The 27,484-nt window shown below is 36.3% G+C and overlaps 2 protein-coding genes across 3 annotated transcripts; both read left to right on the forward strand.

Moving 5' to 3' along the window:
• The first annotated feature begins 942 nt into the window (after window positions 1-942).
• On the forward strand, window positions 943-15,055 carry LOC109111170 (protein SOGA1-like). 2 transcript variants are annotated; one of them, XM_042713400.1, is made up of 11 exons: window positions 943-1,936; window positions 3,049-3,273; window positions 4,888-5,043; window positions 6,855-6,920; window positions 7,484-8,611; window positions 9,383-9,469; window positions 9,733-9,894; window positions 10,066-10,317; window positions 11,950-11,993; window positions 12,077-13,424; window positions 14,040-15,055. In XM_042713400.1, exons 1-11 carry the CDS (start codon window positions 1,157-1,159, stop codon window positions 14,184-14,186), a joined length of 4,395 nt encoding a protein of 1,464 aa, XP_042569334.1. In that variant the 5' UTR covers window positions 943-1,156; the 3' UTR covers window positions 14,187-15,055. The 2 variants fall into 2 exon arrangements, with proteins under 2 accessions (XP_042569334.1, XP_042569335.1); XM_042713401.1 differs by having other exon boundaries at window positions 10,066-10,206.
• Window positions 15,056-16,060: 1,005 nt separating this feature from the next.
• On the forward strand, window positions 16,061-27,095 carry LOC109110928 (ethanolaminephosphotransferase 1-like). The gene is made up of 10 exons (XM_042713441.1): window positions 16,061-16,237; window positions 18,517-18,585; window positions 19,211-19,319; window positions 19,922-19,996; window positions 21,051-21,313; window positions 21,905-22,013; window positions 22,149-22,197; window positions 22,355-22,535; window positions 22,679-22,861; window positions 24,685-27,095. The coding sequence occupies exons 1-10, from the start codon at window positions 16,181-16,183 to the stop codon at window positions 24,790-24,792; spliced, it is 1,203 nt and encodes a 400-aa protein (XP_042569375.1). The 5' UTR covers window positions 16,061-16,180; the 3' UTR covers window positions 24,793-27,095.
• Window positions 27,096-27,484: the final 389 nt, after the last annotated feature.

Consider the following 27,484-nt stretch of genomic DNA (forward strand, 5'->3'; position numbering starts at 1 on the left):
TAAGGTAAAATAATAATAATAATGTAAATTACATAACTGTATGTAAATATCAACATTTTTATTTAGTGCAGCAAGAAACTGGTGAAAAACTATGTGCAAGATAGACGTGGAAGAACGTAAGTTAAAAACAGGTGCAGTTTGGGGGAAATTAAAACAATCTAACATAAACATAGATAAAATATTAATAAATAAGTCAAATATACATCAAAATATACAAAAATAAATAAAAATAACATATAAAAATTTAGGTTAGCCTGCCCTGCAGATTAATAACTATTTTCACCTTTTAACATTTTTAGCTGATTTCCTCTCTTTTTTACAGTAGGCTATTTTTTCTTTTAGCGCTTTGTTTAACTCGAGAATTTTTGAGCAAGCCTGGGAATGAGCATATATCCGGTATTCAAGTTCTCAATGCACCGCGGCATTAATAGCCTAAATGATGCCGATTACTGTGCGTTTTACTAGTTTCTACTTTTAGTTTTGCAGTCGTTGAGATATTTCCTTTAGTTTCATTTGAAGCCACTAGATGTCAGCGGAGCAATATGTTATAATACTTTCAGCTCCGTGTCATTTGAGAAGAGTGAGTGAGCTTTGATAAACTCTCTTCTTTTTGAAACCAATGTAGACCTTTATTTAGAAAAGAGACTTAGCTATGAATCAAAGAACTTATTAGATTTTATGAGTGAATAATACAGGCACTGTTACCGATTTCAGTCATAAGTGTGTTAATAATAGGCCATCATATTAATTAATAAATAAGAACAAATACCCGATTACTAAATTAATATTTAAAAAATATGCATGGGTGTTTGGGGGAAAAAAACTAAAATTGTATGCTAGTAAACCATTGGTTGGCACTATTATAGCTGTTCGTTATAATGCCAGTAAAGCTGAGTTATCTGTGACTCAGGGTGAGAAAAAGAGAGAGAGAGAGAGAGTAAAGCTGCTGTTTTTGGGGCGGAGATTTCCGAGTTTTTAAAGCACATGGCCACACACAGTACAGTTATTCACTCAAACACTACTTTATCTCATCTCACACAAACTCTTGAGAGGATTCTACTCATTCATCTCATTACTGCCATTAGTAGCCTAGTTTTTGTTTGTCAAAACAATGTAGGGTGAATTGAGAGGAAATTATCATCTTTAAACGCCAACAATGACAAAGACAAAATTTGAGGGAAATCCTGAGTCAAATGCACGCTCATCCCATCATGGACGGCAAGGGCAGGAAAAAGCCTGCGGAGACGCGAGCAGCCAGCAGCCCACAAGACAAATCCACCGGCATCATGTGCAACACATGACGTCAAAACAAGCTCAGGCGGACGCTTGGTCTAAAATCATCCCTGCAGCCTCACAGAGCAAAGCCAAAGAGCTTCACTCGAAGAAACCAAAGCGTGTTGCATCTGTCAAGCCAAACATCCACACAGGGAAAAAAGAGATGAAACCCGAGTCGAGAAAACGCTCCGATAGCAATCGCAGTAAATCATCCGGGAGGAGAAAGCTGTCGGATGGAAGCATCACGTCTGAAGACCTGAGTAAGGACTCTGGCTGCGCTACCGGGAAACTGTCTTCCACGGACAGCAGCTCTGAGATCTCGGTCGCATCTGAGGAGCATAAGCAGTCCACTGATGCCCAGTGTGTTGAGGTCTGTCACAGAGGTCCCAACGAAGAGATGATGGACGATTCAGCGGAGCAAATATCAGAACACAGAGAAGAAGAGGGTCTGATTAATAATGCCACCCCGTCTCCAGGTTTTGGCTTCGGAGAGGGAAGCATCTCTCCTGGAGACCAGAGGTCCTACGTTTCTCTGGACAGTCACTTGAACTTGAGCGCGTCTGTGGCATTTTCGGATCTGACTGGAGACTTTGCTGATGGGATGCATGAGGATCTACTGAGAGAGATTGACGACCTAAAATCGGAAAATGAATATTTAAAGGTTAGATTTGTTGATTAATCTATAAGGCTTAATTAATTTATTTGATTGTTAATTAATTGCAAACAATCATTTCTTGCATGGTGGGAATTTGGGAGAGTTCAGGTAAAGTGGGACACATTTCAAATTTGCTCTTTAAATATGTAAGTCATTTATAATTGCCATAAGGGTCTTTTGTCATTATGAACATCATCATAGTAGGCATGATCAAGCATCTGACTGATCTCAATGAGTGCATATGAAAAACCCACCAAATAAAAATGCTCTTCTGAAACATTGTAGTTTTTAAAAGATGTCTGAATTCAATTACCAAAACGATGTATTGCTGTATAATTGCTTTTTATTATTTGTGAGAGTCTGTTTTAAGTAGATAATGTTAGATAAAGTAGGAGAGTACTAAATGCAACCTGTTTTGATGGATTATGATTATAAAGCCTCAGATTATTATCAGCTAACATGGCATAAACCATGTCGTATGATGTGATGGACAATGTACTTAATGTAAAATTAAATTAAAACAATCCCACGTTGTCTGCTACATGTATAATACATATTTTAACAGTCAAAATAAATTGCACGTGATGTGCCTTATACTGTAAGATTTACTCTCTTCTTAGAAGATTATACAGTACTTTCACTAATTGGCTCGTGTCATCCCTCATTGTCTCTGACATGCAATAGATGTACGGGTTCACAGTGAGAACGAGACAAGCTTTACTGTGATTAAGTGAAAGGTGTCTCAGCAGAAATCAAGAAGTCAACAGAGGTGCCACCAATGCATCCAATAAGGGCAGTGCATCATTCTTGGCACGTGCCGCTAGTTGTGTGGGTTAATGTGCACAGCATGCTGGCACTCGACACATAAGGCCAGTGCAGTGCTGTCACGGACGAGCTGGTTGAAGACTGACATTGATAGTGATATAGGAAACACCCTTTGTACACACCAACAAACAAATGCTTTCAACTAAAGTAAAATGCATTCATATATCTCATGTTTTCATGTTCAAAAAGTTTCTTTTTAAGACAGTTACGGTGGCTGTAATCCTGCCACATACAGTATAATTCAGTTCTGTGAAGTTGATGTTTACGTACACCATCTTTGACTGCATTCTTAGGATGAAATGGAGGAACTCCGCTCAGAGATGCTGGAGATGAGGGACATGTACATGGAGGAGGATGTTTACCAGCTGCAGGAACTCCGACAGCAGCTGGAACAGGCCAACAAGGCCTGTCGCATCCTGCAGTACCGACTTAGGAAAGCAGAGAGACGCAGCCTGCGTGTAGCCCAGACGGGACAAGTGGACGGGGAGCTTATCAGGACACTTGAGCATGATATTAGGGTGAGGATGTGCTGCTAACAGTCATAATTTGTTGGTGTTGAGTGTGTTTCTGAGAAAGTCCTTGTATGAGGTCACATAAAGCATAAAGAGCAATCACTGACATTCAGGGTGTAATTAAATAGATGTTTCCCTCATGATTTGGGTTCAGTTAAGCTACAGTGGTGTGTGTACAGGAAAACCACTGTTAGGATTTTGGATGCCATCCATGGCATTCATTGGAACAGGATGTTTATCTAAATTGCTTAGGCTAGTGCTTAGTGCCAATTAAATGTTGAATAGTAAGTCACCAAATGAGTCAAAACTCTGTTTTTATGAATCAGCATGCACTCAGATGGATTGTGTAATCCTTCCACTGTGGTTTTGACCCAAATCATGGTACTAAGGGTTTAGTGAGAGCTGAAATATAATTTTGTTTTATAGTTTGGCGTGTATAGGGAGTGATTTTATTTTTGGAAGTGGCCCAGTAGTAAAATGAGGAGAAAACCCCTTGGTTTTCTCTTTGGCAGACAATTGGTGTAGCTCAGTTTGTGGTGGGCCACTCACAGCATATGCATTTTTTGGTTGGAACTTAGCCAATCAGCAACAGAGCGTTCTGTAGGAATGTTACAAATTAAAAATCTACACAGCAGGGCTGCACATATAAAATGGCTGTTTTCTTTTGAAATCTGCTTCCAGACTATGCAAAGCAAATTCCTCAGGTTTCTTCCGAATGTTTTGTCTTTGCTGAATTAAGTGTGAAATTGTATTTCGTAGAAACACAATGTGAAGTATTACCGAAGAATTAAGGTTGAATGAAAGAGTGTGTGTGTTTACATGTGTACAGTATATGTGTCAAGGACTATATAGCCACAGTGTCCAAGCACAGCTGCTGGTGTGTGTTGTGGGCATGTCCATGACCAGTCTATTTTAAAGGCATGTGAGAGAAATAGATACCCTTCTTTCACAAACTGGGCCAGTGTGTGTCCATCGCTGCTCAGAGTCCTCACTAGCACTCTGTCAAGTTATTCAGTCTTCAGCAACCCCCATGGGACTGTCCTGCAATCTGATATCTAACAGCATCTTTTCAAACTCTGCTTTACTCCACATTTCCATCATTCATTTTCTTTCACAGAGAAATATGAGTTTGTGGCGTTGCTCCTGGAACTCAGTGCTGATAATAATCGCCCTGCGCTATAAAAAAGAAAAGCACAGAGTCATGTGCTGAATGCTGTGGTATAATCACATGCACTCTAACCGTTTTCCCTTGACATTTTTCACAATTGTTAGCAACCCCTTGAGCAACAAGAGGATGAGTGCTTTGCAAAGGATAACAAAGGAGGGAGATCATAGGACAGTTGACCCATATTGAAACCATACAATTAACTAACCACCTTACTTCCTCACATCCTCAATGTCACAAACCACAGCTGAAACATGGTAACTTAATCCTCATTTTGCAATGCTCCCTATAACATTATTTTCTTTAAATAGTGCTTCTTGTTTTTAATAGTATTCCCCAAGAGAGTGAAATGACATGAGATAATTATCGTATTAACATCAACATTTTTGTGGATAGTTAGCATGGACAAATGGTTTGCAGTGTATTTTGACTTTAAATGAATATTTTGTCCCCAGGTGGCAAAAAGCGTGTCCCTTCGCCTACACAGTGAACTTGAGGCCATTCAAAAGAAAAATTCACGGCTGGAATGGGAAAATGAGGAGTTACGTGAACGGCTGCAGGATCTGGAAGTGGCAAAGCAGGTCCTGCAAGCTGAGATGGACAAATCACAGGTGGTATGACCACAAAGCCATCGCTATATATATATATATACAGTACATACACACAATCTATTGTTCAAAAGTTTAACGATTGTATATAGTTGTAAATAGTATGCTCAACAAGGCTGCATTTACTGAATAGTAAAAACAGTAATATTGTGAAATATTATTACAATTTCAAATAACTGTTCTATGTTAATATATTTTAAAATGTTATTTATTCCTGTGATGGCAAAGCTGAATTTTTAGCATCCATTACTCAAGTCTTCAGTGTCACATGATCCTACAAAAATGATTCTGATATGCTGATTTAAGTGCTCAAAAAAAAGTGTATTTTTTTAAAGTCAACAGTAGTTGATCTAATATTTTTGTGTAAAACAAGATAAAATTTTCAGGATTATTTGATGAATAGAAAGTTCAAAAGAATAGCATTTATTTGAAATGGAAATAATTTTAACATTATAAATGTCTTTACTATCACTTTTGATCAATTTAATGCATCCTTGCTGGGTAAAATTATTAATTAAAAAAAAAAAAAAAAAACCTTATTAACCCTAAACCTTTGAATGGTAGTATGTACATATATATCGTTTATGCCCTATATCACTTTAAAACAGTACTTGTTTGTTGCTTAGACTCCTTAGTTTCATGATGCCGTTAGGATTACAATCTGACCTTTACCCCAACTGTATGACAGCTGACTGCTTGGGTAGGGCATAGAATGAACTAAGGGTCTGAATTCAAACCGCAGCTGTCATTCTCACTTCTGGATGCGGTGAGGGGGAGAAGACAGAAAAATGGGGCAATTGAAAGGTTGAAGAGAGAGTGAGAAAGAAACCACTTAGAAATACACCTTAAAGGGAGATCCTTGTCCAACTCTTGGGTCTTATGATGTTCAATAACCAGATACATGCTAAAAATACTAACAAGAAGGCATGCTTTTTGCTTTCACCTTCTCACAATAATAAAAAATATAGGCCGCCACCATTATACCAACATAATGCAGCAAAAAATTTATTGGCAATGAAAGCCTGTAGGTCTTTAATAATGGCACGCATTCAGTTTAATCCAGGATTCAGTGCTTAGAAGTGGATCCCAGCAGATCAGCTCAGACAGCTGCTGCCCATTCCTGATCCTGACCAGCAGAACAAATCAGCTACAACCAGATTATCATGTGAGCCTGACACTACCTGAAACATGATGATCTCCATACAAACACTTTTTACTTATCCCATTAGAGTCAAAAATCTTTTTGCAGTCTTGATCCACAAGAGAAATTACTGATTTATAATTTCAAAACACTTTCTGTTAAAGGCATTTATTTTGGTGTTATGCTTAAGTTATGACAGTTTGGATTGACTCGATGAGGTTATTTTTAACATTTAAAGAAGATAATGTGAAGTCTACAGTACATGCTCCTCCTCTGCTCTTTGTACTTTTAAGGGTTTGAGCCTCTCAGACAAAGCAGCAGACAAATAGACTGACTCTAGCCAGCATTTTTGACATACTTGGAGCAATATGGATGTTTGGTGTAGAAATGGAGTTGGAGTTCTTGACATCTCACTACACGAACATGATTGAGTGTGTTTATTAGGTGCATGCTTTCCTTACAGTCACACATTTCATTGGGAATTGGAATGCATTGGACATCGGTATGATGGAAAATAGCAACTCTGATTAATATAACTCAAATGAACATTTATGCCCATAGGAGGACATCATCTTAGGGGACAAATTGCATCAACAAACCTATACATGGTAAGCTGTGTTGTATAAGTGGCTGAAATGTCTTTAGACTAATTATGGATATGGTGCATCCACAGAATTCTCTAAAGAGACGAAGTTTGAGATCAACATCCAACAAGAGCGAAAAGAAGCTCTCACCACAGGTGAGTTGGGAGTTACACTAGTCTAATTAATTTGTGTCTACTTAAAATTACTCTTATAAGAATTTCTCTCCATTTCAGTTAATTTCACTAAAGTTGTGCAAAACTCAGAATTAAGAAATGTATTTTCAATTCATGCATTAGAATTGCAGATGAATTGTCCACACCATGGGAAGTTGATATGGAATGACAGAAAGAGGAATATACGAAATTGGAATTCAAAAAAATTCAACACTGGGAAATGGAGTGATATAAAAAACACTGTTAAAACATTTGTATTTATTAAAAACTTTTAAACAATGGTTTGTCATACTAAAGTCCAAAGTTTGTATAGACAATCTTTTCTACTTAAAATTACGCTTATAAGAATTTCTCTCCATTTCAGTTAATTTCACTACAGTCATATTACAATTCTGCATCCTGTTTGCTACCTCAGTTCAAACTCAGGAATTGAGTTTTAAAATGCATTCCCAATTCACTTCTTAGTGGTCATAGCCAAAGTAGCCTTGCTGTGTTTTTAGTAAACGTTTTTGATATATGCCAACTATTTTAACACACCTCTGCAGGATGACAGCGCTGATTTGAAATGCCAGCTCCACTTTGCCAAAGAGGAGTCTGCGCTCATGTGCAAGAAGCTAACAAAAATGGCCCTGGAGAGCGAGGTGATGCGAGAGGAGCTCGCCAAATACCGTCTGCTTTATGGTGAGGTGGATGAAACACAGGCTGCGGCGGGTGCCACTAACTCTGCCCACACCCGAGAAGCAGAGGTCAAAGTTCACTTGCGGCTGGTGGAGGAGGAAGCCACGTTGCTGAGTCGTCGAATAGTGGAACTAGAGGTGGAGAACCGTGGGTTGCGGGCAGAGATGAGTGAACTGCGTGAACGGGGAGGAGGAAGCCTGGAAGAAGAGGAGATGATGAAGGGGACCAGTGAAGAATTAGCATTGCCTCTCCAAACTAGGGAACAGGTGGAGATGCACAGAGATCTGGATGGGACAGAGAATGCAGATGCAGTGACTACCCACAATAATATGCAGGAGAACCAGATGCATGTAGAGGAAGATCATGTGGAGAACTCTTCTATCAGCCACATGCACAGAGAAGGGCCGATTGGTGGAGAACAGGAGCTTTCTGAAGAGACTAAAGAGGAAGACAGACAAGCTCAATGTAAGTCAGACTGCACATTTGGTGTAAAAGATCTAGAGAGTCTTCTTGCCATCCATGACCAGGCACTGCTTGTCAGATCGACTATACAGCTTCTGACAACCCCAGCAAAAAATGGCCTCTCACCTACATGTACACACAAAACTCCTCCTGGTGCTCCCTACCTAAGCAAAACTGCAGTAGATCCTCATCAATGGATTTTGGACCCAATGTTGAATCCCTTGACCAATGGACTAGAGGTGTCACAAGCCCAACTGCGTGCTCTTGTAGAAAAATTGGAGGTGCTCTCAAACTCCACTTCAGAGTGCCTTGGGCCTGTTACAGAGAAGAATATGTTACATTTTGGCAAAGATTTAAGTGAAATAAAAGATGACATAAAGAATCAAGCAAGACAAGAATGTCCATGTGAAGGAAATGTTGGAAGTGGGTGTAACCAGGACAGCTTAGTGCTGCTCACTCTGCAGCTCCAATGGTTCATCCAGCAGTGGAGGCAGGGAGAGAGACCCACAGCTGATGGAAAGAACCTGTTTGAGGTAAATTGGGCGACAACATTTGCTACTGCTGTCACACATCTTTATCGATCAAGATGGTTGAAATTTTTTAAGAATTTTTATTTGCAGTTGAAATAACAATATACTGTATGCTTTCCTGTTGTTTAAACATAGCACTAGCAATGGCAAGGTCATGGGTTCTATTCTCAGAGAAAGCAAGAACCTGTAAATAAATTAATGTGCACGAGTACATTGAATGCAAAATAAGAATGCCTGCCAAAAGCATATATGTATATGTATATAGTGTAGTTGGGTGTTTTGTCAACTTTGGGCACTTTTTGGCTCTTTGAATTCCTAAAACACACTTTTCATTTATTCAGTTTGCCCACTAACAATGTTCAATGGTATGTATGCATGCATCTTTCCAATCTCATCATATATGTGGTGGAAAATAGGCACAGTTACATAAAATTTTTCACACCCTTTGCATAATTTGAGTTTCTATAGAGAGAGAGAGATATAATCTAAGAAAATGAGAGTAAGATTGAAAATGATGCACAATAAAATATTCTGTATTTATATAATTCTGAAATGCTTTTTCTGTGATTCTATATTTTTTAACAGATTGCTTAAGTGATTGCTTATTTTACTTACTTTAGAAAAAGCTTTATTAGTGGCAAAATTCTTCAGTGTGACGTTTCGTTAAAATAATAATATAAATAATTTCACACAATAAATGTTAAAATGGTGTAAAGTTTAACTCCGAAACAACCAGTCATATAGGTTTTGTTTTGTTTGTTTTTTCAATTTCAGATGTATTGTCAGAATGATCTTCATCTACTAAAGGACACAAAGTCAAAAGCATGCAAGTATTATCTTCAAGAGAAGTGCAACAGTCAGGTATGAAAAAGAATGAGGATTGCTGTGGTAGAAATAAGTGTTTCAACATGACTACCAAAAGGTTTTCATTCTGCATTAAATTCAGCCTGAAAGAATGTAATTCAAAAATGGGCCTTTTTCATAATATACTATAGTTGAACATGCCTGCTCTTTGAGGATAGTTGCCCAACAGCATTGTTACTTGACCTGTTGCTTATTTGAAGTTTGTCTGGTTCCGTTCCTGATGCCAAGTATACGTTCATCAATGTGTGCTCCTCTCTCAGGTGAGCAGTGCCCTGCTTTCAGACCTCAGGACAGCACTGTCAGATCTGTTCTCTGAACTTTGGGAGCAGCACAGGGCAGCCCAGTTTGTCAACCAGCAGTTTGCAAATGCCAAAGCAGCATGGGCTGTGGAGTGTGCAGAGCTCAAGAGCCTCATAAGCAGGGTGAGAACTAGAAGATCAGTTTAAATTCCCTTCAGAGAGTATCAGTGAACCTGATGCCTGGTTCTCATGTCATCTCCTCTTCTTTCTTCATTCTTGTGCCTGTAGGGACTAATGGAGGAAATTAAAAAAGCTTTATGAAATGTCATCCTAGCTGTTTGTGTTTGTTAATAGCCGGACGGTTCAGCTGGGAAAGCAGGAGTAAAGGGTCCATCAGAACTGAATGTGGCTTTGCAGAAGGACCACGTTGAGAAGCTTCAGCACCTGTTAGCAGAGTCCTACACTGCAGTGATGGACCTGACAAGACAGCTGAAGGTCCGTGAAAGCAATTGGAGCTCTGAGTGGCAGGAACTGCTAGAACACCTTAACCACGCACATCTAGAGTGCGAAGAGTCGAAGACAGCTAAGCAAAATAGAAAAATGCAGGTCAGAGCAAAAATTAGTGTAATACACTGAAACTATTATTTACATATTCTGTGCATTGTGGAACTTTGACATGGTTTCAACCGTCAAAGGTCAACCATTAAAACAGGTCTTACTAGACTTACTAGACTAAATAAATAAATGTATTTATTAACAAATTTGTGTTTGTTCAAAATTCTAATGATCTAATATTAATTTATTTAACTTAAAATGTTAAAATTAGTATAGTATATGTAAATTAGCATGTTATGTAGAAGTTAATTCATGATATCTAATGTGTTAACTAGTGTTTGAATTGGACCTTATTGATATTTTTTTATTATGTTAATTTTTATATTTACCTATTTCCACTATTTAGGTCTTTTTTGGTCATTTTTGTGTGACCGCTCAAAGGTTTGTTGTCAGTAAATTTTTTTAAAAAGAAATTTATATTTTTATTCAGCATTTTTCCACAAATAATATTATGCTGCACAACCATTTTCAACTGTCATAATAATAATAATAAAAAAGTTCAAATCAGCATATTAGAATGATTTCTGAAGGATCATATGACTCTGAAGACAGGAGTAATGGCTGCTGAAAATAATTCAGCTTTGCCATCACAGGAATAAATTACATTTAAAAAAATATTCAAATAGAAAACTTTTTTATTGTAAATAATCAAATAAATACAGCCTTGATGAACATAAGAGACATTTAAACATTTAAATATCTTACAGACTCCACACTTTTGAAAAGTAGTTCATGCTCTGTGCTATCTGAAGTCTGAGCTATCATTATTAAAATAATTTGTTTTACAGTCCTACTAGAGCAACAGAGATCAGAGATATGATAAAGTCCTGTGCGTGGCAACTGAATTTAGGCTAATCCCTTTTTGGGACTGCAGGACAGGAGGCGGAGTGCAGACATCAGCTTCAATCACAGCTTCTGACACTAAAAAGGTCTTAGCCAAACCACAGTGACCACAGAAAGACTTATCGAGGCTCAGTTGAAGTTCAAATAAGGAGTTAACTTTCCTTTACAGTGAACAGGGGGTAACATTGTGCAGTGTCGAGGGATAGAGGCGAAAGAGGAATGAGGAAGCAATGTTCAGAGGAGCAAATGCATAATGGATCTTTAAATGGTATTGTTGTCCTCCAGGTTGACAGCAGATTTGTTTTTCCCTTTAAACAAAAAGTCCTGTTCATTATCATGGATGCTAATAACAAATGTGGAATGTAGACAGTGAGAGGCTTTTAAAAGGGTTAAGTAAAGCCTGGATTGGAGTGCAAAGGAATTTTGCCAATTTTTTATTTTTTTCCGGTCCAATTTTCTTGCTGTTTTTTTTTTTAATCCCTAACTATCTCTCTGACACACTTTCTAAATAAGACAGGCTTTTACATTTGATTACAGTGTATCTTAAATTACTCATCCCTGACTAATATGGGAACGATTCCCTGTCTCAAAACGGTTCAGTCTAAGATTCAGTTTTATTTCTTTTATTATTTATTTTTATCCTAAGTTCCTATGTTGTTACATTTCATTCTTGATGTAGAGAAGTATTTGTTGATATTTAATATATGATATTTAATATATATTCAAATTAAACATTTAATTATTCATGCACAAATAATAATCTTTCTGATGCATTTTCAGTCCCCCAGTTGCAAGATGATGAAAAAAGATGGAAAAATGGAGAGGTCAGCTCGATTCATTTGTTTGCACATAGTTTGAACTCAAGCTATCTGACTGAATTCCTTAACAGAGTTTGCTTTTTCAACAGGATGCCTCTTAAAACTGGCATTGCAAAACCCAACAAGAACTGGAAGTATATCAGTCGAGAAGCTGCCCTTCTGGACAGAGAAGACCCCTGCAAGACTTGGGACTCTCCTATCATGCCTCCCAATCTCCCTGGTCTGAACCTAAACCAGGAGCTGACCCAGAGAAGCCACACTGCTCCAGAGAGATCCAGCATTCGTATATATTACAGCCCACCATCAGCAAAAAGGATCCAAATGAGCTCTCTGATAGCAGCAGAGGAGAAAGAGCTTGAGGAGAGCCAGCAACCACATTTCAATGCCGTTTCCTGTGGGCTTGTAAACCAAGACTGGGTCACTGCTTATGAAAACTGGCTGGGTAGCCTACCATTTGACTGTCAAAGTTTGATGGAGAGAGATTCAATCGCTGTCACCAGTTCTATATCCTCTTCTAGTCTTCAGACCTCCAGTATGGCATCCCCTTCATGCTTGGCTTTCAATAACTTGGACGTCTCAGCCAACCTGAGTGATGACATGAAGGAAATTACAGCCAGTGTGCTGCAAACCTCCCAATCCAGCCCTCTGGAGAGGAAAAGAGCAAAGGATTTTGGGAGCAGTATGGTGAGTGTTGTAAGTATAGGAACGCAAACTCAATCCCAACCACAGGTGACCACAGTTGGGCTACAAACCAATGGTCCTCGAAGTCTTTATGCTGCAAAGCACTGGTCGCCCCGAGTGACCTCATTTGTATCTGCAAGAACCCCGCAGATGTCAGTGTCACTGGAAAGGGTACCTGGTCCAGCAGATCGGATTCAGCCTCACACCAACTCACCGAAAATACAACGCAGACACTCCACATCTTCTCCGTTTTCTTCAAAGTCTTCCTCTTCCACATCCCCCTCATCCTCTTTCACTACATCCTCCTCATCTCTGAGCGCCTCCCCCAGGCTGGATTATGGAGTGAAGGAACGTGGTTTGTGGGCTCTGCCGCAACGTGCTTCGACATCTAGCAGGCCGAGTTCAGTATCAGTGCAGGCCAGCAATAAACCTGGCGGTCGTAAAAATGTAGGCGTTCACAAGTACGGTCTGGTCCATGAGTTTCTGCACAATGTGTGTGGTCGAGGAGAGAAGACCAACCCGGAGATGGAGAAAGCGCCAGCAGCTCGTAAGGATCACATCGGTCTGATAGGTTCAAAGAAATCCGAGCACCCCCCGTCTCGTTTAACAACGGTGCCGCTAGTCAGAAATGACAGCATCACAAAGATTGTGAACCGCAGATTTATGAAACAAAGCCCAAAAGAGGAGAGCCAGAGCCAGACCCAAACTCAGCGCCAAATCAACAGGGGTTCAATCAGCAAGAACAAGGGCTTGGAGGTTAGTAGCAAAATTGAATCCATTCAAAAATATGAAAAAAATAAATTAAAGGTTTGATGTTAAGAGAGTAATATATCAAGGCTCCAAACTGTGACTGGTTGCAAAAGCAAAAATAAAAATGTGTGTCATTAATTTGAAATCTAGTCACTCTGGTAAACATTCTGTGTCCATATGCGGTTTGGTCACAAAAAAAAATATTCTTATGAATCAGTCTTCTCTTTTAGCATGTCAGTCAAAAAGATTCACGAAATTGCTGACTGAATCAGACTTGATCCGTCAGTAAATCGTTCAGAGCTGTTATTGAGTTCACACCTGACTCCTTTAATAAACTGCAAGTCATTTTGTGGGTATGTTACAGTATGTATTCATGAGTCAGATTAGTTGTTCACATGTGTAATTTACAAAGATATATACATAATACAGTATATGGCACACATACAATCAGATATACAAACAATGCAAATCAAAAATCACATACAAACAATTGGAACTCTTTTTTACTAAATAGTGAAAATCTACATTATAACTATTTTGCAGTCTTTGTCTTAATTTCACATGATTTGTTAGAATGCTGAGCTGAGCATATCTCCTTACTCTTTTCCATCTCTTTGCCAGGATGGAGCCTGTGACTGCAGCTCACGGTCTTTGACATCCTGCTTCACTCGACCCTCACAAAAAAACCTCCGGCATGTTCATGGTCAAAAAAAGCCCCGCCCACATGAACACCCCCCATCACGTGGTAAAGGTGATTCTCTTGCTTAAAGGGAAACAGAGACATCTTATTCGCTGACACCGTGACATTTCAGGGATCTTCAGGGCTGCATGGTTTCTTCAGAATTGGAATGCCCATCATTTATAAATTTCTTCGTATTTCCTTGCCAATTTTGTGTTTGTTTATTAAATACTAAATTGATTATGCCTTCAATTCCATTTTACCATGTTAAAATCCATTCCACAAAATTTCCCCCAAAATCAATGTAAAAAAACCTGAAAAAAGTATCCGGTATTAGTTAATAACTTTAATATTCGTTAAAATGTATAAATTTAGTATAGAAACTAGTAGGGCTGCCCTATTAGTTTCTATATTAAATTCATACATTTTAACGAATATTAAAGTTATTTATTAGGGCATGTACAGAATTAATAATGTTGTATTGTGCAGGAGTTCCCAATTCCAGATAGATCCAGTTTTTACTTTTTACATCCTTGGCTAACTTTACATTGTAACATTTTAAATTGATATATTTCTGCAACAATTTATGATTTATTATTCTTTTTTATAATATTTTATGCACAATAGAATGTGTGTAGAAAAAATGTCTAAATGTTGTTAGACACCTTATGAATGTGACCTGTTTCTCATAGCTATCTTAAATGTAACGTGGTCTGTGTTTAATATCTGCATACAACAGTTGTGGGGGGCCAAGCACCTTAATCAGAGATTAGGTTTGTGAATTGTAGCTATTTGAAATGTGAAACTTTTTATGGCATGTTAATAAATGGAGATAGATGTCATTGTAGTCCTCTATTGCTGTGGTTTGAATATATGTCATCCTAATAATGATATTCCAGGTTTGCTTCTGAGTTGCCTGTAACCAGAAAAGTAAAGAATAAACAGTTGTAAAGTAAATTTGGGTGTATACCGGGATGTCATATAAATGCACGATAAGTTTATTTAGTTTTAATCTAGAAACATAGCCTACATGAGTAGCTAATGTGTATGTTAGTCGTAACCTTTCTACTGTACAGAGGCGTTAAAGAATTTTTTTTTTTTTTTTTTTTAGATTCGTGTATTTGTAGCGACCCCTTTTGGATAGACAGTGACACAACAGCAAAGTGAATATGAGCGAGCCGTGTGCATATTTAGTTTATATATATTACATTTAATATAAAACAGTTAAATAGCTATTTATATGCTTATAGAAATAATTTAAAATGAACCTACAATGAAAAATAAGAAGTGTGACAACTAACCCCAATTCCCAGCTCATGTAGTACAAAATAATACGTTTTGTGATATTGAGCATATTTAGTCTATATAGTGCAACATTTGTTCCCGTTTTATGTAGACTAGTCCCGGGGTTTTAAAATTTAGGATATAGGAGCCGCCGGGTGGTCCGTAGAACAGTTTGGAGAAAAACAGTTTAATGTAAATAAATACATACATAAATGCACGTTTACTTAGCTATCTAAATGGGGGCATTGCATAGACGTAATGGTTTTTATACTCTACAAACTGTATATTCTATCGCCCTACACCTATACCCCTTACAGAAAAAAATCTGCATTTTTAAAATAATAAAAAAAAAAAACATTGTTTACTTTATTTTTATTCCAGATTTACAAATGACGACGTCCCTAAAGGGAGGTTTTTGGAGATTTTGTCAGGTTTAGCTCACTTTTGGGTACAAATTTATCCCCAAAATATAGTTAAAGTAGTTACACATTCACACACACACAAATAAATAAATAAATAAAAAATAAACAAATAAATACATAGTACAACACTATACTGAGTAGAAAAAAACGTAACATAACTGAATAAAAACTAAATATAGACTAGTGTGTTTCTGCATGGTTTTTGCCGTTTTGATGCAAGTTCCACGTCGGCTTTTATTATGAAACGTCACATTGGATTGTGGGCGGAGTTTCGGGCGTCACGCCACTGCAACGCCACCGCACACGCGCGGCACTGCGGAAACTGTGAGCCGACACGGGTGAATTTCGGTCCGTCTCGGAGCCGTGCTGCGGTCATCATGGCTCTCTACCACTATGTCACCCAAGAGCAACTCTCAGGTTTTGATAAATATAAGGTGAGGCCGCTCTTATTCTGCACAACGTGTAGGACTTTAGGGTGTTGGCAAGTTGAGCCGCGCTGTTAATGCTATCATGAAGCATGAGGTCTACCGGTGTGTGCCGATCTCCAGAAAGGACAACGGCGGCTTATTGTCACCTTTAAAGATAAATAGTGTGCTCTTCCCTCGAATTTGCGGGATGAATTGATACACAATTTAGTTATTAGTGCATATACACCCAATTCGAAGATTTTAAAGACATATTAGTGGTAATAACCGGTGAAACTGGTGTGCCACAGTGACTTGAAACCGCCAGTGAAAGTAGATCTTCAGTTCTAAAAATTATGTTGTTTTACCAGCTAAACACAAACACGCTATCCAGCTTTGTTTAGTTGATCTACATGCTTTATGTGTAAATTGGGTTGAATTGTAAAGACATGGGCTCCTGGTTCCGCGTCTATCAAGGATCTGTCGTTCAGGCATAGTTTGCATGTGAGTCACTCACTCCCCGTGCTTTCACTTTAATTGTAAGCTGTGTTCATTTAATATTCAGGTGTTACTGTATATAGTAATGTAGTGTCAGAGTCCTCTGATATAATTTATAGAAGTAGAAGCACCTGATTAAGATGCAAAGCTCTTTGTTTATCCAGTTAGGAACCCCTTTGCTTGCATAAACTGTATCTGTGTCTCTGTGGGCGTTTGTCTTGGGCTATCTGTCTATCTACACACGTACTTTATAATTTTTAATCAATATGCAGCAGTTTTAAAAGTCTTTTAAGTGATGCTATTATTCAGCAAGAAGGCATTTAAACGATTAAAAGATACAGTAAATACATTTACAATGTTGTAAAAGAGTTCTCTGTCAAAGAAAGGTTGTTCTTTTGAACTATTGTTCATTACACAATCCTGAAAAAAATGTATCATGGTTTCCGCAAAAATATTAGGCAGCACCACTGTTTTCAATGATGATGATGATAAATAATAATAAGAAATGTTTCTTGAGCACCAAATCAACATATTATCATGTGATCATGTGACACTGAAGACTGCAGTGATGATGCTGAAAATCCAGCTTTACAGTCACATGAATAAATTACATTTTAGGAAGAAAAAAAATGTGAACAGTTGTTTAAATTGTAATAATACTTTACAATATTAATTTTTCTTTACTGTATCTTGTTATCCAATAAATGCCACCAACAATGCCATTATATACTGCCATGTGTTCAACAGGAACCAACAAGAACTTGCTTATTTAATGTATTATTTGTATAAATGCCTTTCTAGGAAATGAACACAAATTGCACAAAATGAACACAAAATATATGAACAATCATACCTCAAACAACTGCTGACAGTATATATATACATATACATATACATATACTTATATGTATAGTCATTTCTTTATTTTTCATTTTTAGGTTTACATTTTCTTAATGCGTATTATGCTTTTATTATGTGGTAATTATTAATTTATAATACATGAAATAGACAATTAAATCAATCCTTCGTCTCTGTCTCTATTAGTATTTGTTGCAAAGCTTTCATGTTAAGAACCTCTGAAGAGGATAGTTTACTTAAAAAGGGTGTGGGACTAGAGGAGTCGGGAGGGTGAATTCCTGGGTGTGACGCAGAGGTTTGTGTATTTCTTAGTGGTAATTTGACGGAACCTGTGAATGAATGTTGCTCTGACCCTGTGTGCCTCCTGGTTGAATGTCCTGTTGGCCTGATAAGGTGTATTTATTTACTCCCAGTGTTTTGGGCTGTTAGGTGTACAGGCTGCTGAGATTGTATGTGCTATTCTTGCTCTGCATGTTTGCACATACTTGCACATAGGGGGCATTGAACATACATGACTACCCTCTCATGACTGCCGCGATGTGTTTATAGTTAACTAAAACTAAAACCATTAAAAAGTTTAAAATAATTGTGTATTTCATTTCAGAATTTTGTGTATATTATTAATTTGTGGTTTTGTGTACGTTCATTTGCTGACCTATCCCTAAGCTTCAAGTATGAGCTCACACAGTAAACACACTGGGGGAGCAGTTTAAAAGTGACCTTCACCCCTGAATCATACTATTGTGTGCTGTAGTGAACTGTTTCATTTGTAATAGACATTCTGGCCATTCTAAATTGTCTCTAGGTTTGGACTTCAGAAGTTTGTAGACACAGTGTGCCATATTATTTGACACAGCAGAAACACTCTTTTGTTAACACTTCTCGCCATTCACACTTCTGGTTACTAGTATGTGTTGTCTAATTCTGCATTTCTTGTCATCTCTTCTTTACAGTACAGTGCGGTTGACTCCAACCCCCTCTCAATCTACGTCATGCACCCCTTCTGGAACTCAGTGGTGAAGGTGAGAACGTTCAGAATCGGAATGTTACCCAGAATACACAAGCGCATTCAGTCTCTCATATGAGATTTAATAATAATATTACCAACACTTTTATTATAGATTAATATTCCTTTGTAATGTATTATTTAAGTGTACTCTTTAATGCATTAAAACTCAAGACTGACATTAAGACAAGCAAACGTAAAGGTCCCTTTCAAATATGACAAACAAAAGTATTTTATTATATTATTTAAAAATGATATATTAAGATTAATAATACAGTTTTATCAAATTGTAATATTTCTATTTACAATTATTCTGTAGTTATACATTTTAGTACAGCATTTATTTGTGTTTATTTATATTGTATATTAAAAGATGCTATTATTAAATAGTTTATTGCATATTATTTTGTGTTTTAAAGATGCGTTTATGAAGATTTGTTTCTTGTCGGTCAATCTTTATGAAAATATTTTGAATCCATGAATGTATAGTGGTATTTCACATAAAAAGAATAACATTATGCTGTGTTTTGCTTTCATTGAATTACATATATGCAACATTAATGAATGTTCCGTCTGGATCTGATTACCTGCGAGGGACCATTTGCAACTTGCTAATTCCCCTCTTTCTCACTGTGTCTCAGATCTTGCCCACATGGCTTGCCCCAAACCTCATCACATTTACAGGGTTCATGTTCCTGGTACTCACCTTCACCTTGTTGTCCTTTTTCGACTTTGACTTTTATGCCTCAGGTGAGGTCAATAAACTGTGTGTGTATGATTGTTATGGATTTGATGTGCTACTAATGAGAGGGTATTGTGGGTAATGCTTGCTTTCTCAAAGCTTAGGTACCTTAACTCATTTGGAATGATAACAGCTATAACCAATTATTGATTATGTGCAAAGATAAGGGATTTTTTTTTTTTTTTTTTTTATATATATAACAAGGATCAAGGTCTCACTTCAAGCTCATCATTCTCTCAATTATCAACTAGCCATCTGTTAATACACAGCCACACCTGTGCACATTGCCAGCTCTCTCACATATGCGTAACACACTGTGCATTCAATGTTCTAGAGTGAATAATTAAAAGAAGTGACACTACAAACAAGTTTTGCTTTCAAAAAGAAGTAGTAATGGAAGACAAAAACATTTTTAAAATCATATTGTTTTCACTGATACGTAGTATTGAAAGTTAAATTCATTCTTCATAAATGAACTAAAAAATGTAGGTATTTTTTAAAGGTATGATTTATAGCAATTTATTAGTTTAATGCAATTTTTTATTTTTTTTTTGGACTTGTACCTGTTTACAAATGGGATTGATTGTTTCGTGGGTGTTGTGTGGCACAGGGGAAGGCCGTACACATGTGCCAAGTTGGGTGTGGATAGCTGCTGGTCTGTTCAACTTTCTGGCTTATACCTTAGGTAAGTGTGTCTTTTTGTTTTTGAAAGTGAAATTGACATGACGTAGCCAAGTATGGAGTCCCATAATTTGATTTTGTGCTCTGCATTTATCCCATCCAAGTGCACACACGTAGCAGTTAGTAGTGAAAACACACACACACACACACATCCCCCCCGAAGCAGTGGGCAGCTATTTTTTGCTGCGGCGCCTGGGGAGCAGTTGGGGGTTTGTGCCTTGCTCAAGGGTCTCACCGCAGTCATGGGTGTTGAAGGTGGAAGAGAGCACTGGTTATTTATTCCCCCCACCCACAATTCCTGCTGGTACCGATACTCAGACCCACGACCTTCAGCTTGCAAGTCAGAATCTTTAACCATTAGGCCACGACTTATTATTGAAATAGTACTAATGTTAATTGACCAGTCTTCTGTCAGCTAGTAGCTAATGTTTCTGAATCCCTTTTGCAAAATCAATTTATTTGTGTTTAAGGCACATTTTTGCTAATAGAGTCAAAATATTGTTCAAGCTGTTGTTCAGAACATTCAGAATTCTCATGAACACAGCAAATACCAATATGCTATTGAACACATTTCTTTAATTATTTAAGCTAAATATTAACAAATTAAAATAATGGCATTTGGTCTTTAAATGAATGAAATACATTTGGAGCTATGCATTTCAGTAATATTGTTTAATATAATTTTTTTTTTCTTTCTGGTGCCTAATGCTCAAATCTTATATTTTGGCACAAGTCATATTTTTAATCCCACCTGTGTACATTTATAAACCTGCTGAGGTGTGCTGTATACATTAATAACTTAATAGATGAGCACTTTGACCATTAGGGACATTTGACAGTAGTACAGCCACAAAAGACACATTTGCACATGAAAATATGAACATGCATCGAATTTGCAGAGGCTTGCTTCTGAACACTATAGTTTAGTAAGGGAAGAGCTGTGAATATTATGAATAGGATCCATAGGACCTCTGAAACATTGTATATGTGGTAGCAAAATTGGAAACATGTATTGCCTACATAGTTTCAAATATATTGTGTTGTGTGTGTACGTACAGATGGTGTGGATGGCAAACAGGCTCGGAGAACAAACTCCAGCACTCCACTGGGTGAGCTGTTTGACCACGGCCTGGACAGCTGGGCATGTGTGTTCTTCGTCGCTACAGTGTACTCTGTCTTCGGACGGGGTGAGACAGGCGTCGGAGTGGTGACGCTGTATTATCTGTTATGGGTTGTCCTGTTTTCCTTCATACTGTCTCACTGGGAGAAGTACAACACTGGGATTTTGTTCCTACCCTGGGGCTACGACATCAGTCAAGTGGTAATTTATTGCAATCAGCTATGGTTTTTACAAAATATTAAAATAAAAACACAAACTATATGTGTGTGTACACACACACACACACATATATATATATATATATATATATATATATATATAAAGGAATTAAAATATACAAATGTATAATTAATTTTAATTGTATAATTAATGTTAAAATTAAAATACACACTGTTCAAAAGTGAAATCATTCTAATAAGCAGATTTGGTGCTGAGGAAACATTTCTTCTTATTATTAAAAAGAAATAGTAAGAAAATATATTTCTGTGGAGACTTAAAGAATAGTTAAAGAATCAGCATTTATTTGAAATAGAAATCTTTTTTAACATTAGAAAAGTTTTTACTGTCATTTTGTAAACAATGTAATGAATCCTTGCTGAATAATATTATTAATTCTAAGTATTAATTATAAGTACCCAGTGTTTAAGCAGTAGTGAATATTAAAAATTTTAATTTTTTTTTTTTTTTTTTTTATACATATCACACACAGTACATTGAAACTTCAGTGATTCTGGGATGGAAATAAATATTACAGTTTGTATTAACGTTTTTTTTTTTTTTTCTCTATACCAGACTATCTCTGTCGTGTACATAATAACAGCGGTGGTTGGTGTGGAAGCATGGTACAAACCTGTTATTGGGATTGTTCAGTACAGAGATCTCTTCACTGTTATGATTGTTGGTGAGTGAACTCTGCCCTGTCATTGGCTCCTCTTACAGTTAATACTTCAAATGCTATTTTCATTCACTATTGGCCAAACTTGCAAATTAAAGGATGATCTGATTTCCTCATTTGTTTTTTGTTTTTTATTAACAGGTTGTTTATTTGTTGTAACATTGCCAATGAGCCTCTACAATGTCTTTAAGTAAGTTTCGTTTTAGGCCTCTTGTGCCTTGGACTACATAAAAATGGCTCTTTTTAGCTTACTGATGTTCTATTGTAGCTTAGTGATGTTCTATTGAATAATGTATGCTTTGGACCAGAGATATTTGTTCTCACGCTTTCTCTCTGTATTATTTTAGGGCATACCGTAATAGCACCCTGAAGCACAGTTCGGTGTATGAGGCCTTGTTGCCGTTTTTCTCTCCTGTCCTCTTGTTTGTGCTGTCGACACTGTGGATCAGTCTCTCTCCTACAGACATCATTGAGAAGCAACCCAGAATCTTTTATCTCATGGTGGGAACAGCCTTCTCCAATGTTACTGTGAGTGTACTCAGTCCTCTCTCTCTGCTGTAGATAAACAAGTTGTGCAGCCGTGACAATGGACGTCTTTCAGTTCCATTTGAAACATCTTGTCAGATTTCTGATCCTGACATGCTCTCTTTCTCTCCCTCTCTCTGTCTCAGTGCAAGCTCATTGTATGCCAGATGAGTAATACTCGCTGTAAGCCACTGAGTTTGTTGTTGTTGCCGATGACAGCGGTGGTGTTGCTAGTGATATCTGGGGTTGTACAGCACGGTGAAATTACTGTCCTTTACATATGGACTGCCATAGTCATCCTCACTCACATACACTATGGAGTATCAGTTGTGAGTAAAGACACACACACACAGACTGCTTATTAGTTAATTAGTCATGAAGAATATTTTATTAATTTAACTTACAGAAATTACTTATTATAGCACATTTTTAATATGTAATTGGGTAACACTTTACAATAAGGTTCCATAGGTTAATGTTAGTTAATGTATTAACTAACATAAACAAGCCATGATCAGTACATTACAGTATTTATTAATCTTTGTTAATGTTAATTAATGAAACTACAGTCGTTCATGGTTAGTTCATGTTAATTCACAGAGCATTAACTAATGTTAACAAGAACAACTTTTGGTTTTAATAATGCATTAGTAAATGTTGAAATTAACATTAACTAAGATTAATAAATTGTAAAGTGTTACCTGTAATTGTTATAATTATAATAATAACAATATATCATTAGTTATTTTATTTTTATATATATATATATATATATATATATATATATATATATATATATATATATATAATGATATATATATAATATATACAGTACAGACCAAAAGTTTGGAAACATTACTATTTTTAATGTTTTTGAAAGAAGTTTCTTCTGCTCATCAAGCCTACATTTATTTGATCAAAAATACAGAAAAAAACAGTAATATTGTGAAATATTATTACAACTTAAGAATACTAGTTTTCTATTTGAATATACTTAAAAAAAAAAAAAAAACATTATTCCTGTGATGCAAAGCTGAATTTTCAGCATCATTACTCCAGCATTCAGTGTCACATGTAACATCCAGTCTGTCACATGATCATTTAGAAATCATTCTAATATTCTGATTTATTATGAGTGTTGGAAACAGTTCTGCTGTCTAATATATTTGATGAATAAAAGGTTAAAAAGAACTGCATTTATTCAAAATAAAAACATTTTTCTAATAATACTGTATATATTCTAATAATATATTTTCTTTACTATCACTTTTTATCAATTTAACACATCCTTGCTAAATATAAAAGTATTGATTTTATTTAAAATAAAAGAAAGAAAAAAAAAATTACTGACCCCAAATTACTGACCAGTAGTGTATATTGTTATTACAAAATATTTATATTTTAAAAACATAGCTTCTTTTTTTTTTCTTTTTTTTTTCATCAAAGTATACTAAAAAAGTATCACATGTTGTGAAAAAATATTAAGCAGCAGAACTGTTTCCAACTTTGATAATGAATCATCATATTAGAATGATTTCTAAAGGATCATGTGATAATGATCCTAAAAATTCAGCTTTGCATCACAAAAAGAAATGATAATTTAAAGTATAATAAATTTAAAAACAATTATTTTAAATTGTAATAATACATCACAATATTACATTTTTTTTTCTGTATTTTTGATCAAATAAATGCAGGCTTGATGAGCAGAAGAAACTTCTTTCAAAAACATTAAAAATAGTAATGTTTCCATAGTTTATAAGCATATACAGTATATATTCTAAATTATTATTATATATATATATATATATATATATATATATATATATATATATATATATATACACATATGTGTCACCTTCAATATGTTTCACATTTTTATAATTACTATAATCAACTAATTTAATATGTTCTGTAACCATTTAATAAGTTATTAAAATTATATCAATATTATAATAACTAATAAAATTCATTGATTATAAATTATTAGAATAGTAAATATGATTATTATTAACAAGTTATTAAACTTTATTAACCATTAGAATATAATAAATATAAAGGAATTATCTTTTGTTACTGTCATGTTTTTATGTACAACTACAATAAAATATTTCTCATTATAGTCATTTTTTCCTTCTGTCTCCCTGTGCAGGTGAAGCAGCTGAGTGATCATTTTAACATATATGCTTTCTCACTAAAGAAGCCCAATTCAGACTGACAGGACGAGGAGAAAATCGGCCTGAAGGCTGCTGAGGTTTAAGCTATCTCAGCATGCTCTTCAGCTAGCCGACTCTCACCAATCACCAAGGAGACACAACTAACAACAGGAAACCAAATTGTACTGACCAAATGCGCCGCCTTATTCTGAGGATGCTGCTCAAGCAACAAATGAATGGAGCTTCACCCCAGGGCCCACTGATCCCTGAAGTGGAGCTGTGCCATGGGGCTCACAGAGCCCTGAGGCAGAGCTGCACCACAGGGTCCACTGTGCTCAGAGGTGGAGCTGTGCCATAGGACATATTGGGCTCGGACACGCAATTACACCATGAGACTCAGTAGCTCAGAAAAACACGGCCCACTGAGTCCAGGACCTACAGTGCCTCAACTAGCAGCTGTGTAACAGAGCCCATTCCTCCCAGAAAGAGCTATATTGTGTTGCTTGCGCCGAGCCAAAGCTGTTTGGTTGCCTGGTATCCGTGAAGTTGGGGGTTTTGCTTGTTTCCTAAGGAAATATGCTATTCAGCTGAGATACTAGGAGCCTTGAACGGTTAATCTCACTTACATGCGCTCTCAGATGAGTCACACGCAAACCACATGATGAACACACACATAGGATGTGATGAATGTCTTTATCTTATTTGATTTGAAGATTTTATTAACATTTAATTTTAGCCTCAAATGCTCAGTTTGGGGGAAAATTTATCTTTTTTTTAAATAAGAAGCATTAATTTAATTATGTTTCTATGATGGACATTACAAGCGGATTGTGAAAAACGTCTAATTTTTAGTTAATAAGAAACTTATATGTATGAGGGAACAGGGATGCTTATTTAAATCAGTGGTGTTTTTGCCGATCTCTAGAATTATACAAATAATTGAATAATGACATAAGACAAATTTAAACAACCACAACTAGTTATCTATAATATCACACACAGCTCAAACCACAACCTCATGTAACCAATTGAATTTGTATTACTATGGCAACTGGGATATTTGTTTTTGTTTCCTTTTTACATTGGTGATGGTGTGTCTGCGTGCCGATTTTCCTTCTTCTTTTTTATTTTTGTCCAGTTCTCTTTTTGTTTGCTTGACCAGTCGGCTTTTATTGAGTTTGTGCTTGAATGAAGAGTGTGCTTCAAACCCTGAACAGGAGAGGGTGCACTTGGAGTGAGCGAGTCAAACCTCGCTCCGTTCTATAAACACGATAAAAGCACTAGTCTGTGTGTCACCAACATGTCAGTTAAACCTGCAAACTACAGATGTCCTGTGTCAAGCTCATTCCAGCATTTAGGTTTTTTTGTTTTTTTTTCTTGTCTCGTTTTCCTTTGTTTTGTCTACATATCTTAATTTCTGTTTGGTGGACTGAGGGCTTATATACCGGAAATAGGATTTTTTTATTTTATCTTTCACTGGTTGTCCGAAGTGTGTGAGTTGAATGTATGTGTAAATGTATGGATGAGTGTATTTGCATATGTACTGTATGTATATATCCGTGTATGTGTTTTACACTTAAACACTCAATCTGGAAACCTCATGCCTCCATATATTCTGTTTCTCTGAGATGAGTCGGTCAGTGAAAACAATCAATTGATGTTTAAACATTTACAGCTTATCCATGTTGTTATAACATTGTATTGTTGTACATCTTGCTTTTTTTTTAAATCTCCATAATATAATGATACATATTTCTTATCCTTCAAATACCTTTGTTTTACATGAATCGAGAAATGACATGGATGAAGAATTTATATACTACAAATTACAACTGTTATATCTCAAGTAAATTCTTTATTTGTTATTATGTCAATATCTAATTACTGTCCAGTACACTTTTGCAATATATTGTTTGTTAAAGAATGGTAATGACACTCATTCCTAAGGCCACTCTTGCAAAATTTGATTAGAACGATTTTTTTTTTTGCCAGCAGATGGCGCTTTTTTCTTTGTATGCAGTTGAACTTTGTAATTTCTTTTGCATAGAATCTGATGGTAGTTCCTCTGAAGGTCAAATTCACTACGCATACTCAAATCTGCACATTTTAAGTTATTAGTGGACAGAATATCCGAGGAGGCTGCTTGACTTATTTTGTTCCTGTTCTTATCATTTTTAAACTAGACATCCCTCTTAAATGTGACAGTTTTGGTTGCAGAAGGACTCTTATCAAGACTGTGTAACTGCATTTGTGTGATGCTTTAGAGAACAAGCAAATATAACTTTTTTTTTTAAATCTGAAGTGAGATTAAAAACACTCAAACCTCTGCATATTGTAAAACAAAATCCAGCCATGTTGTAACATTATCCTCTTGTCTGCCTCATTAAATGTAAGTGTATCCACAGTATCATTTTGTCCTATTGCAGATTTTGACACCCCAGTCTCAGGACAGGCAGGATTTCACTCAGAGGCACAGTACATCATCTGTCATTCACTTAATAAATAACCAACAACCAATTTTTTCATTTACATAAACCTAACCCTTATTAAGAAAAAAAATAATTGGCAATTCACATTGCACATTTTTGTAATTTTTCTTTAGTTAATGCACATTTATTTTTCTGAATATAAAACGTTGTATCTTAATAGAGGGTGACATGTGAAATTGAGTTTTGAGAGAACTCTGTGGACGTTGTGCCCTTTTGCCTCAATCAGAGCTTCTCCAACATTTTTTTGTCAGCAGAACCCCTGAGACTTGAAATGTTTACTTGAAGAGATTCTCAGTTAAGTTGGTTA

Source organism: Cyprinus carpio, chromosome A23 (genome assembly GCF_018340385.1).
Source record: "Cyprinus carpio isolate SPL01 chromosome A23, ASM1834038v1, whole genome shotgun sequence".
NCBI lineage: Eukaryota > Metazoa > Chordata > Actinopteri > Cypriniformes > Cyprinidae > Cyprinus > Cyprinus carpio.